Below are 19,799 nucleotides of genomic sequence, written 5' to 3'. Positions count from 1 at the left end.
GGAACTACTTGGAATCTGCTTGTCACTGATTGCAGCTCCACCTAAGTGGAATACATAGATACATGAATATTTACAGTAATAATCCTTGTAAGCTTGGAAGGAGTAGGTTTTTTCTTACTATTGCATATTAGTAGGCTGGTTCTGCTCTTTAGACATGGCTGAATTCAGAGACAATTCAAATTTCCCTCTTTTTGAGCTGCACAGCTGTAAATAAAGTTGAGTTTCATTTGCTGGAGGAGACAAGTCAAACCCAGGGTCCTCACTGGAGTGGCTGCACTCGGTTGACCTCTGTGGAAATGGCTGAAATTCTAATTTCCTGACGCTTCTACTGTTTCATGAGGGCCTCGTCGCATGCACAGCCCTTTCTCTTTCTTATCAGAGGTTCTCACCATCAGAGAAGGCACAAAGGAGCCTCCCTCTTCTACAGCACATAATTTCAAGTATCTTTTTATTAATCTATTCACAATTGTTATTGAACTTTCTTCTCCAGTTTATAAACCCTCTATTTTAAATTGCTTTCTAGCACTAATTTGAGTGCATGTTTATGCAGGTTACATTATTTCAGCTTTCATCTGATTCCAGGATGTGAAAGGTTTCATTAATTTATTGATGTAAGATCATAGGAAAAATTCCAGTAGTAATTATTGGTAAAATAATTGCAGTTTCTCTGCTAGCTGTTGGTAGTCTAAATCAGTCTTTTTGTCCCTGTGCTCAGAACACAGCATGCTTTTATCTCTTCATTTTCTTCTGGAGCTGTAGGTACTCCTGCTTGCCAAAGCCATCCTCTTCATCTTCTGTTTAGTCAGATATTTGTGCCTTTTTCCTGTAGATTTGCCACTCATCTCTTTATATTTCTAGGCTATTGCCACACTTTGGGGTGGAACGAGCTGAGAAGTTAAATGCTTTTGCTGCCAGTACCACTTGATTATCTGGAGGCCTGGCCTTGTCTGTGGGCTGTGAGGTAGCTCAGGGATAGCCAAGATCTCAAGGTGTGGATGGTGTGCCAGATTTGGGTATAAAGGGAGGTGTGAGAGAGGAGATCCAGTGTGTGAGCAGGGAGGCATGGCAGGAGCACAGCACTGAAGTGACATGGCAGCTGAAAGCAGCAAAATTCTAAATATTTGCAGCATGAGCTGGGAATCTGTGCCCCCACAGGTTAAATTTTGTGGTGCTTTTCACTCTATTATGAAGAAGCGAATGAAAAGTATTTCTGAATTGTTTTGATCTTCCTTACCTCTGAACTCTCCCAAGAACACTTGTTTTCTCTTGCAAAGTTCCATCTTTCCCCCTTCTCTAGTGGAAAGTATAGATGTTTCATTTTTGTTTATTCTTCACTATTAATACATTCAGTTTCTCATATTCTGCACTCAAAAGTGCTGAAACAAATTGTTAAAAAATGTATCGTGCTAGATGGGTTGGCTGAGAATCTCTGAATTGATGTCATACTGCTAAACATTGTGGAACAATGTCCAGAGCTCTCTGTGGGGATGTTGAGGCTGGATGGGTGTGAGCGTGGCAGTGGCACAGGGTGGGATGGATGGATGGATGGATGGATGGATGGATGGATGGATGGATGGATGGATGGATGGATGGATGGATTTACAGGAGGAATGGGATTATTCAGCAGTGTTTCCTTCTCTCCCTGCAGCCTTTCATGTCCCCCCGGTACCCTGGAGGCCCAAGGCCACCTCTCAGAATACCCAACCAGGTAAGGCTGGTCGCTGCTGCTCTGCTGGCCCAGGGTGAGGGTTCTGTCCCTCTGCTACTCACTTCTGTGTCAAATGCTTCAGTCCCTGCCCATCCCTGCTAGATGTACAAATTATATTTATTCCACAGTAAATGTGGGGATTATTGGTGAGAAACAGGTCTCATGAAGTGCTCTGTGGCTCCCAAAGACACTCTGGCAACTTTCTAAAAGCTCTGAATTCCCAATTTTCTCTCATTGCCATCTAAGGATGTGCAATGCCAGCGAGACAAGGATGAGTAATGAGCTGCTGTTCGTCAGCAGGGACCTTTTCTGGCCCATCTGTGAGAAGAGGGTTCTGGAAGTAGAGAACATTTGTGTTTTCAAGTTCTCCATAGTGCAGAAAGAGGAGGTGAAAGAGTTGTCAGCAGATGAAAAGTTAAAGACAAGCAGACAGAAAAACATCAGTGGAACTCTGAGAGGAAAACTAGGTAATTTACAATATTGGGAAAAGTAGAAAGGATAAATGGAACAGGTAGTTTGGTTCAACTTTGGTTTCCAGGACTGCCTTTTGATTGTCACACTATATCCCAGCCTCATTTCTGGCTATTTTTTTATATTTGTGTAACACAGTTTCAACAAATTTGTCATTACTTTTGATACACTATCACCAGAACTTATGAAATCTAAATTTCAGTGAGCTGGGTGTATCAGGTGGCAAGACTTGTCCAGGTGATGTTTGGGATCAGGTAAAGCTGCCTGTACCAGGGCTACTTCCTCACCAAGGCCCTGAGGGACTTCATTAACCTTGATGAGGTGATCATCTGTGCAGTGCCATTAGTACTGCACTTAATATCTGATAACATTTTACTGCTGTAGCTCAGTTCACTCCTGATTTTTGCACTTCCCAATACTATCTGAGCCAGAGGTGTCTGAGCCCCTGAGCCAAGGGTTTGGGTTTCACACCCTCTGTGCCTGAGCTCAGTGAATCCTGGCAGGTGGGATGTGGTGGCTGAAGTGCTGCCAGCCTGCAGGTTTGGTTTCAGAAGTGTTTTTGTCTGCACACTGTGGTATTTGCAGTGCAGAGTGGAAGGTAACCCATAATCCCAGTGAACTGCAGCTCTTGCTACATTCACATTATGCCAAATTCATTAATTGCTGCTTTATCAGCACTGATATTACTCAAGGTACAGCGTGGATGGGCAGGGTGTGGAAGCAATAAACTGTTGTGCAGCTTTAAGGCCCAAATTTTGATTAGGTGGTAGTTTGGTCCTGGGATTGTGGAAAGCGTCCCTGCCCATGGCAGAGGGGCTGGAAGGAGATGAGCTTTAAGGTCCCTTCCAACCCAAACCATTCTGACATTCTGCTCACTCAGGATACATTTTAACTGAAAATGTGATGGTGCTTTGAAATGCTAAATAGCACCTCATGGATCAGCTACAAAGATCCATTCATAAAAGCATTTTTCCACTTGACCCAGCTGCAGGTAAAATCCTGTAAAATGAGCTTTAAACCTAATTCAGTAAATCCAGAGGGCAGATTAATGTGGGAATTTAAAAGCACATTAACACCTGACTCAGAGGAAACATCCAGGAATTAGGAATGAAATGTGTGTGCTGTGTCTTTAACATGAATTTCAAGGCATTCTGTGTTTCTCCGCTGTGTTTTCCCTGACTCAGGCCCTCGGAGGTGTCCGGGGAATCAGCCCCTCCTGCCCAGCGGGATGGACCCCACACAGCAGCAGGGTCAGTGTGACATCTCCACAGTGCTGATCCTTAGGCTTCTCTGTTACTTGGAAAAGGATAATTCATTAAAAGTAGCTGTAGAAGGTGATTGTGTCTTGCATAACTGAACCAGTTGTGTATTGCATATATAATGTATTTTATATTTTGTTCACAGGTCATCCAAACATGGGTGGGCCGATGCAGAGGATGACACCTCCAAGGGGAACAGTGCCATTAGGACCACAGGTACTTTCTATCCTTAGTGACAGGCCTATACTTAGTCTATATTCTCTGTCTTTGCTTAGCTTGGAGATTCCCAGGACTTGTTTTCATAATCCCTTTTTAAAACAAACAAAAAAAATCTGTTATGAGTTGCAGCTGTACAAAATTGAAATGAAAAATCTGTCATTTTCATAAATATCTGCGATTTAAAGAATAACCCTGTCACTTGCTTTCTTAAGAAAAGTGGTTTTTGTAATCAAGGACTGACACTGGCAAGGCAGACCTGGAGTGGAGTCGGCGTTTCCTCCTCCTCCTCCTCCTTGCTGATTACGCTGTTTAGGAGGAAGATACTAATACCTTCTAACTTTGCCCAAAATACCTCTCCAAATTCTGTAAACTTTTTCTTTCATCCACTGTTGATCTAAATTTTGGCACAGGCAGCAGAGATTTTAGTGTAAAGTGAGATGTCCAGGCAACCGTTTGTCCCCCTGAGCATCTCTGGCTCTGTCCCGGGGGGACAAGGACAGGCCTAGTGCACCCCTGGAACACAAATCCAGGAGTTTCCTCTGTGTTTTGTCTGCGCTCCAGTCAGCAGCATATGGGTGGTGGTGTCCCCCACAGGAACAGTTTGTTGTGTCCACACTGCATTTTTGCTTCCCCATTTCAGATAATCTCCCTGGTGGCTTCTTGTTTGAATAACAACTAGACTCTAAATTATTGAATAGCTTTGTCTTTCAAGTCTGTTCACAACTGTCTGTACAGTTTTGGGTATTTTTGCTACAAACCAGTTGTGCAGTTCTTCACAATCTCTGCTGAGCGACCAGCAAAACATATATAAATATAAAATAAAATAAATTTGCTATTTTTTTAATGAAAAATGAATTTTTTTTTGTAAGTAGTGCAGTCAAGCTTTGGTCATGGTATCAGGACATAAACTCAGATTTTATGGGTGTTGGGTATTTAATTTTTTAGCATTGCTAGGACATTATTGACCATATTAAATACTCTTCATTTCGATTATCAAAGACCTGGGGTAGTGGAAAGTGTCCCTGCCCAGGCCAGGGGTGACACTGGATGGGCTTTAAGGTCCCATCTTGGGATTCTGTGATTTATTGGAATTGAATAATGGAAAGAGAAATGTAATAGTGCATTAGAAAAGTTATATCATGTGTTTTAATTTTATACAAACATAATGAAATCTAGGTAGAAAGAATACCATTTAATATCTCATAATCTTAGTAGGGGGTTCTGATTTTGAATTGCCTTGGTTTAGAAGTTGACCCTTGCTGGCCATTAACTTGAACTCAATATGTGTAAATAGTATAATTCCCCCTGAAACCACGTTAACCATTCTTAGCCGGTTTCTGTTGTTTGTGTTGTTTCTCCCTGGGGTTAATGATCCCAATTTTTAGTCAACGGTCAGGGAATCCTGAAAGCATGAATGGCATGGCCTGTCGTAGCAGCAGCAGTTGTCATTGAACAGGGATGTCATTAACCTGCTGTCCTTTCTTTCCCCCTCCCCTTTGGTTTTGTTTCTTTGTTTTGTGGTAGTCTGACCCGTGGTTGTCGTGCAGAACTGTGGAGGTGCCATGAGACCCCCTCTGAACGCTTTAGGTGGCCCGGGGATGCCTGGGATGAACATGTAAGCACAACACAAATCCTACTGTAAAAGAGAAAGAGAGAGAGAGGGCAGAAGGGACCCAGGGCAGCCCCCAGGGTCCCCATGCCCGGGGCTGCTCTCCCCTGCTCCGGGCCTGCAGCCAAGGGCCAAAAACAGCACTGACAGCAAGGCCGAGAAGAGAGGGGGAGCGGGCGAGCACTAAAAGATAAAATCAAAGCAGAGATTTGATGACTCTCCAAACCTCACAAAGCGGTTTGTTTTTCTTAAGTAAGAAGGTTTTTTTAGTTTTTTTCTTTTGTGTGTTTTGTCTGCTGTTAACGAGAAGGTTTTTTTCCTGAAGAAGAAGTTTAGAAGGAAAGCGAATAGTAAAAGCCATCTAAGCCAAACGAAAACTTTAGGGTATTAGAATAGGTTGGCTTTAGACTATTTATTGGCCAAACAAGGGGATGTTTGTGGAAAATTCAATATATCAGATCATTGAAAATTGATGACCACAGAAAAGTCACTCTAGCAAAAGAAATCAAAAAAGAAAAATATATATGCATATAATAACCCAGGTACCAGTCCAAAAATTAGAAAACAGTGTTAAAATCTAACTGGTGGGGTAATGTATTAGAAGAAATTAGGATCTTTCATTTGTGTTACAACTGTTTTTATATTTCTTACTTGTGTAATCCCCTGTTTTATTTTGCCAGCATAGTCCAGAAGATGCAAGTAGATAAAAAAAATATTGCTCAAGCCAAATGATTTGCAAAGAACAAGAGTCAGGATTGTGAAAAATGCACGTCTTTTATGATTGGCTTTTCGCAAATATTAAAATGAATATTATATGTGTTGTGTTAGAAACCAATGCTGCATTAATTTTCTTAAGTACTGTGTTAAATATAGTTTTAGGTTATAAAAATTGTTAAAATAGAAACGATGCTATGTAAGATGCTTTGCTTAACAGAAAGGGCTCACAGAGAGATAGCAGCCACAGGACACCTGAATCTTTCAGAGAAAGGGAATTTATTGCCTTCTTATCGGAAGAAACGAACTTCTTCCCGGCTTGAAGGTGCTGTTAAGGTTAGAAGGAAGAAGTTGACACTGACCAGACAGAATCCTGTGTTTGAATGGCATTTATGCATCATGTATGAAGTGTATGAATATGCAACAGGCTATTGTTCTTAAGGGTTAATCCTTTGTTAATGGGTGTCCTTTTTTGGGCTCGTGCTGCCCAGAAAAGGTACCCGGATGTCCATAACTCTTTGTTTTTATTGTTTCATATTGTCTTAATTCAATTTGTCCAAATTGTTATTACTCTAATTGTGTTACTATTCTTTTTAACTATTTTATTCCTTTTAAACTTTTAAAAATTTTAAAAATAAGTCATTGGCGTTACAGACCTCTGTCGGGCTGAAAGAAAATTTTATAGATAAGAAATAACAAACAATACTGAAGAGTGAAAATTCTTCATTTCTGCTTTGGAGCGCAGCCTGTCTGAAGGGCATCCTGCCAGGCCTCTGCCACCAAAGGGGGGGGCCCCCACAGCCCTTTAAGATCCCGAGCAGCTCCTGAGCTGTGCCCAGGAGAGCACTGGTAACTTCCCTGGGCAAGCAGCCTGTGGGAACTCAGCACATCAGGACTGATGTGCAGAGTCACCGAGACAACCCTTGGGGGGCTCAGAAGTCCTGGAATGTTGCCAGAAGTGTCTGGTGGCTGAACTTTGATCCTGCACAGGACGCAACACCTGTATGAGGATGGGAGGATCACACGGGGATAAATGGTGAAGGGATAGGTTAATTATAGTGTGAAACACAGGTTTTGGGATCTCGGTACAGGGGGGTTCTAGGAGACAAGATGGAGGAATTAGGGCATGTCCTGTCCTTCTTCTTCTTCTTGTCATCCATCTTCGATGGTGATGGTGGCACTTTGAGATTGGTTCTTACTGAATGTGCACTTGTCAATAAGGGTGAAAGGTATTGGGAGGAAAAGGTAAATATCTTACACGTAGTTTTTGGTATAAAAATAAGCGGCCGCCCCGAGGGAGTCAGAGTGTGCTCATGGCTGGCTTGCTGTGCGGACCTCTGTCGGGCCGGGAGAAAATATTGTAGATAATAATTAATAAACAACACTGAAGAACTGAAAAACCTGAAGACTCCTTTCGTCCTTTGGAGCGCGGGCTGCCCCAAGGCCATCCAGAGCCTTACCAGGCCATTTCAACAGCCGAGACGGGACAGCAGCCAGCACAGTCTGGAAGAGGACCAGCGACGGGGAAGAATATTCCCCAGCTTCTGCTGAAAAAAGATTCCTACAGGTGGCAGTGGGAATTTTGGGGGGATTTTGGGTTATTTGGGAGATTTTGGGGGTCCTGGGGTCATTCTAGGGGGGGTTTGAGACATTTAGGGAAGATTTTGGGGGGTCTCAGGGATCTGGGGGGGTCCCAAGAGCTCACTGGGGTAATTTTGGGGGGATTTGGAGAATTTTGGGGGGGCTCAGGGAGGTCCTGGGGATTTTTGGGGGATCCTAGGTGGATTTAGGGGGGTCCTCCAGGGATTTTTGGGGGGATTTAGGGGCATTTGAGGATTTTGGGGGAGATTCTGGGGAGATCTGGGAGGCATTTGGGGAATTTTTGGGGGGATTTGGGGATTTTAGGGAATCCCTGAGAGGTCCTGGGGGACTTTTGGGGGCTCCTCCGTGGATTTTGGGGGGATTTTGGGGAGGATTTGGGGGATTTGAGGGGATTTTAGGGGGGATTTTGAGGGAAATTTTGGGGGATTTTGGAGGGAGTTTGGGAATTTTGGGCAGTCCCAAAGGAGACTGGAGGTTCCCAAAGCAGTTTGGGGGGTCCTGAGGGAAATTAGGGGGGATTTTGGGGAGGGGGGTGGTTTGGGGATTTTTGGGGCGTCCTGGTAGGATTTGGTGGGGGGGGGTTGGGAAAATTTGGGGTATCCTAGGGGTATCCTGGGGAATTTTTGGGGGGGTCCTGCGGGGATTTGAGGGGATTTTGAGGGGTCTCAAAGAGGCCTAGAGGTGATTTTGGGGCATTTTGAGGGGTCCTGGGGGGTTTTGGAAGGATTTTTGGGGGGATTGGGGAATTTTAGGTGGATTTAGGGGGATTTTAAGGGAATTTTGGGGGCTCCCAAAGGAGTTTGGGGGGTCCTAAGGGGGCCCTGGGGAAATTTAGGGGAGTCCTGGGGGTATTTGGGAGATTTTGGGGGGTCCCAGGAAGATTTTGGGGATTTTTTAGGACACCATGAGGGTCCTGGGGGGATTTTAGGCAATTCTGGGGGGTCCTGAAGACATTTGGGGGATTTTGAATGATTTAGGAGAAATGTTGGGGATTTTTAGGGTCATTGGGGGATTTAGGGGGGCTTTGGGGGATGTGGGGGCAATTTTGGGGGGTCCCAGGGAAGACTGGAGAATCCCAAGGGGTCCTTGGAGGATTTTGCAGGGGGGGGGGGGATTTGAGGGGGATTTTGGGGGATTTGGGAATTTTGAGGGGTGATATTGATATTTCAGATGGTTTGGGCTCATTTTCAGTGATTTAAGAGTGATTTCTGTGTTTACAACAGAATCATTACAAAAAATGTAAACTTTAATCTTACTTAGCTTCTGTTTTTTCCTAAGGGTCTCATTGCAGAGTTGCATTGGTCCCTCACAGGAAGAAGAGGGACCTGGTGCCTGCCTGTCAGGCACCAGCGCAGGGGTGAGTGGCTGCCTGCAGGGTGGTAACTATGTCCTTGTGTCTCTTTTGAAGCTGAGAAATATGCTGGTGTGCCCTGCAGGACACAGTCCATGGATGAAATTGTGTTCGGAGAGACTGCCAGGTACAAACCAGCTGACAACACTCAGATGTTTCCCTTCTGCGGGCTCTTATTTGGCAGAGATAAACTGAGGCATTATAAAATGGGAGACAGCAGACCCGTGGACTTACACAACCACAGGGCTGAGTCTCAAAACTGCTCTTTTCTACCTGTAACCTGACCCATGCAGAGAGCAGATCCATCTCACAGGGCAGAAATAAACTCTTGTTAAGTCACTTGGCAGTTGGGATGCCTGGTGAGAAACTGATAGCATCTGGCTCCGGCTTATCAGTTCTGCTTATCTCTGTTAAATAAGCAATACTACCTATAAAACTTACTGTTATCAATGTTTTTATTGCTGCAAGGTCTCTTTCGGTTCACTTCTTAACATCTGTCTCTTTCAGCTATTTTATAAAAAAGATAAATGTTTTACATTCACTGAGCACTGAATTAACTGAGTCTACAAATAACAGAGGACTGAACTTGTTTTACCATTTCTCATGGTTTTCATGGGATAAAAGACACTGTAAGAGGAAACAGGCCCTTTATTCCTAACCCATACCATTACAGAAAGCTAAAGCCATTACTTTCTGGGTTTAGTGTGGTTTCACACAGGGCAATCTAGGAATTAAGGAGAGGTTAGATAGGATAGGCTTGGTTGCAGGGGACAGTGCACATGCAGTTTTTGTGGCTGTGAAAACAGCAACGCTGGCTGATGGCAGTTAAAAACTGTTCATAAGTGTAAAATAAGCATCCACTCAGACTTGAGACTGTTAGGGCAGTGCCCATTAGAGTAAGAACTAAAGCCAGTGACAAAGAAGAGAACGTGATCATACCAAATCTGGAACTCAAAAGAGAATTTCTTGGTCTGTTTCACAATATTGAAGTGTTTGTCTTGTCTTGATTTGCTCTGTGTTTTTAATTTTGTCCTTAGGAGAAAATCCTGTTTGTGAAAACTAATTAAAGTTAGGGTAATGTTTCCCTTTCAGGTGTAATAGTTCAAAGTTAGTAGTTTCAGAGCACTTTTCTGTCTTGTTTCCATGACAGCAGAACAGAGCTTCTGGAATATGATGAAAATACTTTTCCTTCCAAATTTGTTTCTGAATATTTCTATTTCTTCTCTCACTTGTAATACCAATGCTCCATTTGTAATAAGAATTTCAGGTACCAATCTTGTAACTGTGAAAGAAATTATTTAAGAAATTATTTTTCTCTGCTAGGTCATCTGTGGAGAGTTTAGTTCAAGCATGGCTTAGGGAAAAGGGCCATGAAGGCATACAGTTGAGAGAACAGTAAAAGGTAGTTGCAAAGCAGTTCCAAAAGCAGTTCCCAGGCTGATTTCTATAAACAATTAGGCTCTCTCATGCATCACTTTATAAACAATAAGGTTCTCAGACAGTCTTCCCATAACAAGCGAAACACCCTCTCTGGGAAAAGATGGCACCCTGGGAACAGATATGGAAGTTTTGGGAACCTTTCATATCACAGTGGGAACACTGGTTCTGTTTTTAATAAACAATTATAGGTATTGTAAAACAAAAGGAGTGGTTAGAGTTTTCTCTGTTAGCCTATCGTGAGCTTGGATTTTGTAATATGCATGAAGTTAATTAACACTATTATATAAAGTGGCTGATCAATGAATAAATCCGAGTTCGATGCATCAAAGGATGGTCGTCTCCCTTCACTTCAATAGTCATCCCTAACATCCTTCATGTAGTTTACTGTGCAATTTCCTAAATTTTGCCACATCTAGTTCATTATACAAACATCTTGCATAAATAAAAGAGCTCTTGCTTCTCTCTCTGGTAAATTAATAAAATAGTTTAAGTAAGTGGCTTACTGGAAGGTTTATTTACCTAAGCCAGGTGACTAAATCTTCTGCAGAGATTAAGTCTTCTGTGTTTATTATGTAGAGAAATTGTCACACATCTATATAGTTCAAAACTTATCTTCTCCTGTAATACACAGCAGTTCAGTGTATTACTGAACTGCTGATTTTAAATTGATACATCTGTTTTTAAATTGCATTTATTTAAATGTTGTTAGTCTTCTGTCTGTGAATGATAGTCACTTCATTCTGGCAAATTTCTGATAGTTTTAAGTGGAAGTGTGGTGTTGTGTGACTTCTGCCCCTGCAAATCTGTAGCTTTGACCACTCTCCTATCTGGGAGGGAGCTGGTGGCTCCCTTAGCTGTGCAGTTGGGAACAATTGCCTTAAGAGTTGTGCTTTTTCTTTGCAATAAATAATGCAAAAACTGCTTCTGAACATCTTCTGCAGAAGCTAATGAGGGCTGTGCACCTGCAGCTGGCCTTGGTTCTTTTCACTGACCATTTCCCCTGCCCTATGCACCCAAAGGATTCCACCTTGGGTTTCTTGGGTGAGAACAAGAAAAAGAAAATTGCTGTCTAGTTTGTTGTTCCTGTCAGGTCCTCTGGAAGAGCAGGTTTCCTGTTTCCCATTTCCCATTTCCCATCCTACTTCTGCAGTGGAATAAGCAATTTAAGTAAGCCTTTACCTTTAAATGTCCCAGCTTGATTCATTTAAATTAGTAAGCAACGACTACTACTACTACTACTACTATTATTATTATTATTACTAATTTGGAAAAAAGGTTTGCTCCTCTTTGCAACATGGAGCAGGTGCTTTAGGAATTCCAGAAGGAAAGAAAATACCTCCTCATTTAAATTTATTTTGATGACATAATAAGGAGAATTTAAAAGGTAACAAATAATAAAATAAATAATATAATAAAAAATTAAAACATAGTAAAATAATATATAGTATAATGAAATCACATTAGATAATTGTCTAGTACTCCATAATCTCAAGAATTTTTACTAGATAATAAAGTAAAAATTCTGTTTAGTTGTTTGTGTAGGTAAATGGGGAAGAGTGGTTTTCAGAGGGATGAGGTTAGCACAGAAGGGACAAGCAGTCCTGTTCTTGGCCAAGACTTGGAACATGAATTCTTTCCCCATCCAAGAGCACTTTTTCCCTGGAGTTATCTACTCATGTGCACACCCCTGTGTGCCAGAGGTGCTTGTGGAGTGTATCTGAGTGCTCCTGCAGCTGTATGTACTCTGTGATTTCTGCAGGATGTGCTTGTGAGCAAAAGCCAGAACTCCTGGGTGTACCTGAGCACACCTGCTGCCATTCAGACACCAGCAGAGAGAAGCATTGTCGCCATTAAGGTTGTGCAGTGGCTCTAATTTTATTGACCAAGTCTGACTGGAGAATAACAGTGTTGAATTGAACAGTGAAAAATTCACTTTTTTCAGTGAATTCTCAGTGCAGCGTGGAAGACACACTGATTAATGAGATGTTCTTCACCACTTTTAGGAGTACACAGAGAGGCAAACTCAAGCCCTTATAAAGCTGCTTGTTTGCCTGCTATAAGGTCTTACGCTTCTTAACAGGGTTGGAGAAATTCTTGCCATCAGAGCAAAGGTGAACATACAAGTCGAAGCCTGCATGGAGGTAAGAGATCAGCACTCTTTTTTCTAAAGATATTGAAGGAATAGAGCAGAGGTGGGAGCAGCAGAGGAGCACAGCGTGGCTTCAGGTTTATTTGCTCCAGATATCTGCAGATATCTGAACAATAACACTGCCTAATGGCACTGCTTTCAGAGTGCTACAGTTGTGTGTTTCCTGTGAAATAATCCATGTCAGAGTAGCAGCTGGGCCCCAAAGAATTGAAGCCTTTGGCAGGTGTAGTGGGTAGGATGGGAGAGGTGGTGTTGGTCCAGGCCAGATCCACAGAATAGGTGAAGTTCAAAGCATTTTTGAAACTTTTGATACAAATGTACATATCTCAGGTGTACACATGATCTTAATCTTCATACTGCAGGCAGTATGCAATGCCTTGCCTGATCACTTCAAATCAGAACTGAACTTTGAGGGTGCTTTTTGTGCATTGTGCCTGTGTCCAAATCCCATCGTTATTAATGGGAGTGATGCATCTCACAGGTAATGTATTCCAAAAGTTTCTAAAAATTAGAAACAAATCAGAATTTTGGTGTGTGTCAGGCCTATGCCACAGGTTCGAATCCAGTGTTTCACATGTGTTTCATTTTGCTTTGCACCCCAAATACACTTTTTTTGCACGTACAGACCTTAGAAACTCATTCAGATGGGGGCTCTGAATGCCACAGAAGAAAATGGAAGATAATATCCATAAAACTACCTTTAAGTGTCTTTCCTGGTTTTGTAATTTTACCCTACAAGTGATGCTAAACAAACATAAAAGTTGTGGTACTAAAAAACCTTTCAGAGTTGACTGAATATTGTGATCACCAGATATGTATTAGTGATTAGAGCAGGTTTTTTACCTTTATGCTTTAGGTGTAAGGGACTGATAAAAACTGCACCGTACTGTCTCAAATCAGTTGACTATGATGTAAATACTTCTTTTGTCTCCTTCTTCCACCACCTTCTTCCTCATAGGTTGGCATAGAGGAGACAGTAGAGGATGTTGTAACGAATGATGAAAAGATTGTGAGTGTGACATATGCAACATATGAGGCCAAACCAGTTGGTGCTGAAAAGGTATTTTTCCTGCTTTCTCCTAAGCTTGGAGTGACTGAGTTTCTGTGAAATAACCCACCTTTTCTGGTCATGTAACACAGCAGAAGCACTGTTTATTCTGATCAGTGATAGGAAAAAAGCATTAAGTTCAGACTTTTTGAGATAGAGTCTGGGGGTTTATTTCTAATTTGTTTCTCTGAAATGGTTAGGTTGTTGTTGCTGCTGTCATTACTATTATTATTATTATTATTATTATTATTATTATTGTTTTATTGTTATTGTTTCCATTTCTATTTCCATCTCCTTTTGCACATTTGTTCATTATAGAAGTGAGGTCTTTGAGGCCTGCAGTATTGACGGAGACAAGCCGTGAAAGGGAGATCCTTGTGAGTCTCTCTCCTTTTCAGAAGTTGATTGCAGAGTGGGCTCTTTTATCTTTTACTTCCCCTCTTGGGGAGGTTGTTCAGACAGAAGACATTATTTTTAAGCTCACTTCCAATCTAAATTTGTTCTTTGCCATTTATGTTGATTGGTTTTCACACCAGGGTTGTTTCTTCTCCCCAGTGTTTGGAAATCAGTTATGGTACCAATGGCCTTCACATCACTGTGTCAGACAGGCACAATCTTTTTAGAATTTTCTTGTAGGGAAGGCCAGACACTCCTCAGACTCTCCTAAAAAAAAACTCCCTTTGTATTACTGCGCCTGAGTGGGTCGCAGCTGGTGAGAGAGAGACGGTGAATCTTGTTTCTTGAATCAGAAGGCTTGATTTATTAAGATATTATATATAATACATTAAGACTATACTAATAGGAATAAAGAGAGAGGTTTGCAGAGCAGCTAGGCTAGGCTAAGAATCAATAGAAAGAATCTACAACAAAGCTGTGGCCAAGGACTGAGTCCCTGGCTTACACTTTGTGATTGGCCCTTAATTATAAACAAGAAGCATGAGCCAATCACCAATCAAAATAGGTGCCCCTGTTGCATTCCCCAGCAGCTGATAATAATTGTTTACCTTGTCTTCTGAGGCCTCTGGCCTCCAGAAGACGCAGAAATCCGAAAGAAAGGATTTCTGTGGAGAAATGTCTGCGACACCTTTGCATTTAAAATTCTGCTTTCTTGAATGTGACATCATGGATCTGACTTTCCTGTCTGACTGCATGTGTTATGACAGCACATCTGGCTGTCATAAACATCCACTGGAGATTGGCAGAGTCATCCCATGAGCAATTAATACATCCAATCACTACTGCTCTCTCTTCTGTGAGGATGTGCCACAGTTTGGAAAAGAAACAGACTGGAGCAGTTTTGCTAAAACTAAAGCCCAGCTCTTGTCTCTGAAAGGCTAATGGCTAAATTTCTGATAGCACTAAAATATTATCAAGTAAGAATTGTTTGTTCCTACTTTGATATCATACTCATAACATAAACCTGTTCACCTTTTGCCCAAATTTCTGGGGACATTAATTCAGGATTAAATTGGTGATGATTAACTAAGATTAGGCTTAAGACAGGAATGTCCCAGAGGGAGTTTGAGAGTTCAGTTCAAATTCCATGACAAACTAAAATCTCAGAGACATTGAAGAATATTTTTTTCAAATCCACTTTTCTAAACAACTGTTTCTAAGGTTGAAGAGAGAGAATGTCAATATAACCACCATCTTAATATTTTAACTGGGCCACATGGGAAAATCTAGGAAGCTCTTGAAAAGGGCTGGAAAGGAGGCAATGAATCTGGAAGAGGGTTAGAGGGAAGAGTCGAAGGCTGAGAAACATTAGTGGCTGCACTGCAAGACACAAAATGTTGAATTTGTCTGTGGTGCACTGCTTTGTGCATTATTTTAATGCTTCTGAGGCTAGGCCTTCTAGACACATCTCACAAGTGATTGTTCAGTGTCACCTGTGGTGTAATTATCCACATGGAGTAATTTTCTTTAAATTACTACATTTGCTTTGGATGCAGTTTGTCATTGAACTGAAATACACAGGAATTAGCACTGACACCACTGACCAGTGCAACTGTATTTATTTTCTGGTTCAAAAATTCTATCCTCAAACCTTCATATTAAGTTCATCTTTTCCTGTCTTTTTTATTTCTTGTTTTTTTCTTAAATGAGAACTGTCTTCAACACTGTGTGCTGTCATGGATGTTTGTATTTAGAAGCTAAAAGCACTTTGTCATTGAGTTTTAATGAATGATTCTGAAAGGATAATGCAGAATCTCTTGAACTTTATACCCCGTGTTAGTTGTATTATTAAACTTGTCATCTTGGACAGCTGATAGGAAAAAGCTGTAGAAAATGCTGATGCCATTCAAAGTTCAAAGTGCACTTTGTTACGATTGTGACATTCAGAATTGTTGTATTTTTTTCCTCTCCATTTGCACAGATTGAGTAAAAACCCATAGAGCTTCAGTCTCCAGAAGACCACCTGGAGTACTTCCTGGCTCTGGAGAGGAGCATAATCCATATGGGCTATTTGGAGGTCTTTCAGAAGGTGATGCAGGAGAGCAGTAAGGAAGGTGAGTTTTCTACTCAGCACAGAAGGTGGAACAAACACTTATGAGCAGCTGGAAGGAAGGAAAAAAGCAGGCAAAACATCTCCTTGGGGTTGTGGTGTCAGGTAGAAAAGTCTGTGCCAGATTTGTGGGTAGAGGTGCCAGAGGTGTGTTAGGCAGTTACTCTAACAGAGTGGTATTTCTTTGTCTCTCAGAAAGTCCAGATGTAAAAACACAGGGTTGAAGGCCAGGTGTGCATTAAATAGATGTGAAATGCAGATCTTCATGTGGTTCTGTGTGTGAGGTTTCACCGGTTTACAGCAGTAAATAAACTTCTGTGACACTAGTTGTGATGTAGACAGAAGCATGACATTCATTCAGGCTTATGGCCATGTCTTTGCCAGAAAGGAAAGTAAGAACTATGTTTATGCCCTGAGATGATTCCCAACAAGCAGAAGTTTTATTATGTGGAGGTCAAAACAGGTAAAAAAGTTAGAAGAACTGAACAAAGAAACAGGTTCCTCGTTATTTATGGCAGTAATTTCTGTTCTTAAAGAAAGTTGTGCTTGTAAGTTGTTGTGTTCCCTCACAAAAGAAATTACTCAGAGCAGTTAGGAAAATATGCTGGTATTTGGAAAATCTGAGCTGTAGCTCCATGTATAAATAACAGGCATTGTGTGGTTTTACTGAGGAGAGATTAAACCTGTTATAAACAAAGATCTAACCTTAACAATTCAGTAAGACTTTGTAGAACTGAAGAGTCATGTTTGGTACAAGAAAACAAGCTATTTGTCTTCATGGTAACTGTCTCACAGGGTTGCAGTTTAATAACCTGAGTGACAAATCAGAGGTTGATGGGTTTTGTCTCCACTGCCTTTCCTGGAAATTTCTTTGAAGGATATTATTGTAGCACTAATTCACCTCCTTAAGGAGACAGAACAAGCAGAGTGGGAGAAGAGAGGAGAGAACATTGTGTGTAAAGGCTGCTAGGGAGCAGCATATGTACAAATCATACCCTGAAAGTGAGGTTTGTTTGACGAGTGGATCTTAGGGAACACCTTGAGTAGGTCCAAAGTACAAGTTAGTCATATGTGTCCACACACTTACATAATCACAAAGTTAGCTAATTATGCCACAAGTCAAAAGTGCAATTCAGGTCAAGCAGCTCCTAGCACAGATAGGCACTTTTAAAATTACTTGATGTAATCTCATGCCTAAATCTTTTCCTGTGAAACACCAGCGAAAAGAATTGAGATTAGCGTGAGGCTGCAAGGCTAAACACTTGAAAGTGACATCAGAATTGTTCGGGTAATACAAGGTGGTTCAGATCCTCATTTCAGTCATTTCACGCAGGTGTTGTCTCAGGCAATTAAAAATTTGTAAGAAGGTGAAATAATCAAGTCCTGCTCTAGTCTTAATTCAACACACCTGTAGAGGTGCCCATCAAACACAGTGCAGAGTCTTTGACAGACATTTGAGTTGGTGCTGAACTGCTCTGACAGCCCCTGAAAGCCAGCACACGCTGGGGCTTCAGCTGCTGCTCCCCTGCAGGACCTGCCCCTGACACAGGGACTCAGAACTGCCCCTGACAAAAATGACACAGAACTGCCCCTGATACAGGGATGTGGGCATGCACTGAGGGTTGGCAGTAGCAGCTCCTGGGAGAACGGAGAAAACGTTCAGCTTCTTATTGCTTCCCTTGCAAACCACAAGGCTCTTCTGTGCCTTTCTGTTTGTCGTCTTTTTGCTGAGTCTGAACAAGCTGCTCTCTTCACTGGGTGTGCTTTCTTCTGAAAGCATTCATTGATTCATTGCTGCTCTGTTTCAGATCCTTCTGAAGATGAACAGACCATTTCAACCGAGCACACCTATGTCCAGAGCATGGAGCTTGTCCTGCCTTCGCACACAAGCCATCAAGGGAACACCTCTGCTGGACAGATAATGGATTGGATACAGATGGTGGCAAGCATCTCAGCAAGGTACTTTCCTACAGTATTGTCTCTGCATGTGGTTCTAAGTGGATGTGCTTTTAACATTAAAGGTTTCACAGGGATTTATTTTATGAAGAATACAGACCCAGGCCTCTGTGACTTGTCTTCCTCCTCACATTACAGGAGGCCTTTGAACTATTTAAGTGGTCCATCTCCCACAGCATGCCATGCCACTGAGACTCAGGCATTATTCTGTCACACATACAGAGCCTAAAGCAAAAGAGGCTGTGTTACCTTTCTGGGAATCTTTGCAGAAAGCTAACATTGGATACAGGAACAGAAACCTGCTCTCCTTGTGCTTGGTGCAGTGCTTTAGAAACAAAGTTAGTTGTTTAACCAGGATCAAACCAATGCTCACCCTGCATCAAGTGGCATCCAAAAATGGACAGCCTGCCAGAACTTAGTCTGCAGATCCTCGTGATGCCAGAAGAAAAATAAGTCAGAGAAAAAGGATCCACATAAACAGGCTCTGTTTTGTTGGTGTGTGCACAGAATGGATGCATAACCCTCAACAAGTCACTTGACCTTTCTGTCCCTCTGAGTTGCACATCCTATGGCTTGCAACAATTTTACCAGTTTAAAGAGCTCGAGCATCTTCAGGTAAAGAGAACAAAATATATTTTGTGACGCTGCCTGCCAGTGTGACCCAGGCACATAATCACTTAATTCCTCTTCCCTGGAGTCAAACCCTTGTTTGTCTCCCTTCCTGTTCCTGGACACTGCACAAAACTTCTTTGTAAGCAGCACTCAAGTTTCAGTCTGAATTCTCCTTGCATACTGAGTGACCTAATTCACTGCAGGGACGTTAGATATGTTTTCCCTTTTTATCTTTAATAATTAAATGACTTCTCCATTCATTATTCCTGTGGTTTTGGTTTGTATCCAGTGGTTTTACTGATAACAACAGATTTTCTATAGTGGTTGGATAAACAACTTGTTTTAGTAACAACAGAGTGCACTGACCCTACCCCCGTGTGCAATTCCAGTGGCTTGAAGGGACTGCTGCAGATTTTTGCCATAATATGACTCAGAATATTTACCTGTTTTCATCTGATAAGTTTTACCTTGTGGGAGTCACATTTAGATTTAAAAAAGGAAGGGAGACATCAGCAAATGGAGTACTGGACAAATTTTCTTTGAATTAATTAATGTCAAACATGATTACTCATGTTGAGAATTTCAGGAATAATAGCTGGTGTCAGAGGCTGGTTGAAAGCAGAGATGTTGTAGTTTTTTCTTGAGAAGTAACTACTCTCACTATGAACCTTTTGTGAGGCCACTCAGACCCTACCTCTGAAGGCACCAGGTAAGAGTTTCTATGGCCACAAACTGTGATGGAGGAACAGGAGAGGAGGGATAAGCCTGAAAAAATAAAATTCTCAGGGCATTTTAAAGGTTAATCACTCTCCTTCTCACTTCCCCACCACCTTTTTTTGGTCAATACATAAAATTGTGCAGATAGCAATAAAACCATTTGAATATTAGTAATATTAGCTTGAACTTGATGGATACTTTCTTATTCCTTACATTTTCAATAAAAGCATTCAGGGTGTACTTTTCCAGGAAAGAAATTAATATTTAAGCCTGATTTCTGGCTTGTTCCTCTCCTCATCATTATTGTGTTTGCATCTTTAGAGTGAACATTGTAAATAAAATCAACGCTTAGCATTTTAAATCAGAGGAGCAAATTAATTTAATTACAAAGTAATTCCAATGTATTAGACTATTGAAGAGATGTACCAGTCAGTTAAT

At 41.6% G+C, this 19,799-nt stretch overlaps 1 protein-coding gene across 1 annotated transcript in view; it reads left to right on the top strand.

The window, feature by feature from the left end:
* LOC134431418 (acetyl-coenzyme A thioesterase-like) overlaps positions 1–19,799 on the top strand; it is a 137,676-nt gene that overhangs the window by 4,863 nt on the left and 113,014 nt on the right. The window contains 8 exon segments of the mRNA XM_063179432.1: positions 1,649–1,708; positions 1,955–2,107; positions 3,364–3,429; positions 8,977–9,060; positions 12,454–12,514; positions 13,481–13,582; positions 15,948–16,080; positions 17,885–18,035. Coding sequence (XP_063035502.1) covers positions 1,649–1,708; positions 1,955–2,107; positions 3,364–3,429; positions 8,977–9,060; positions 12,454–12,514; positions 13,481–13,582; positions 15,948–16,080; positions 17,885–18,035 — 810 coding nt within the window.

The sequence above is a fragment of the Melospiza melodia genome, chromosome W (genome assembly GCF_035770615.1).
Source record: "Melospiza melodia melodia isolate bMelMel2 chromosome W, bMelMel2.pri, whole genome shotgun sequence".
NCBI lineage: Eukaryota > Metazoa > Chordata > Aves > Passeriformes > Passerellidae > Melospiza > Melospiza melodia.
Note: the sequence above shows the minus strand (reverse complement) of the source record. Positions and strands in the feature narration are given on the sequence as shown.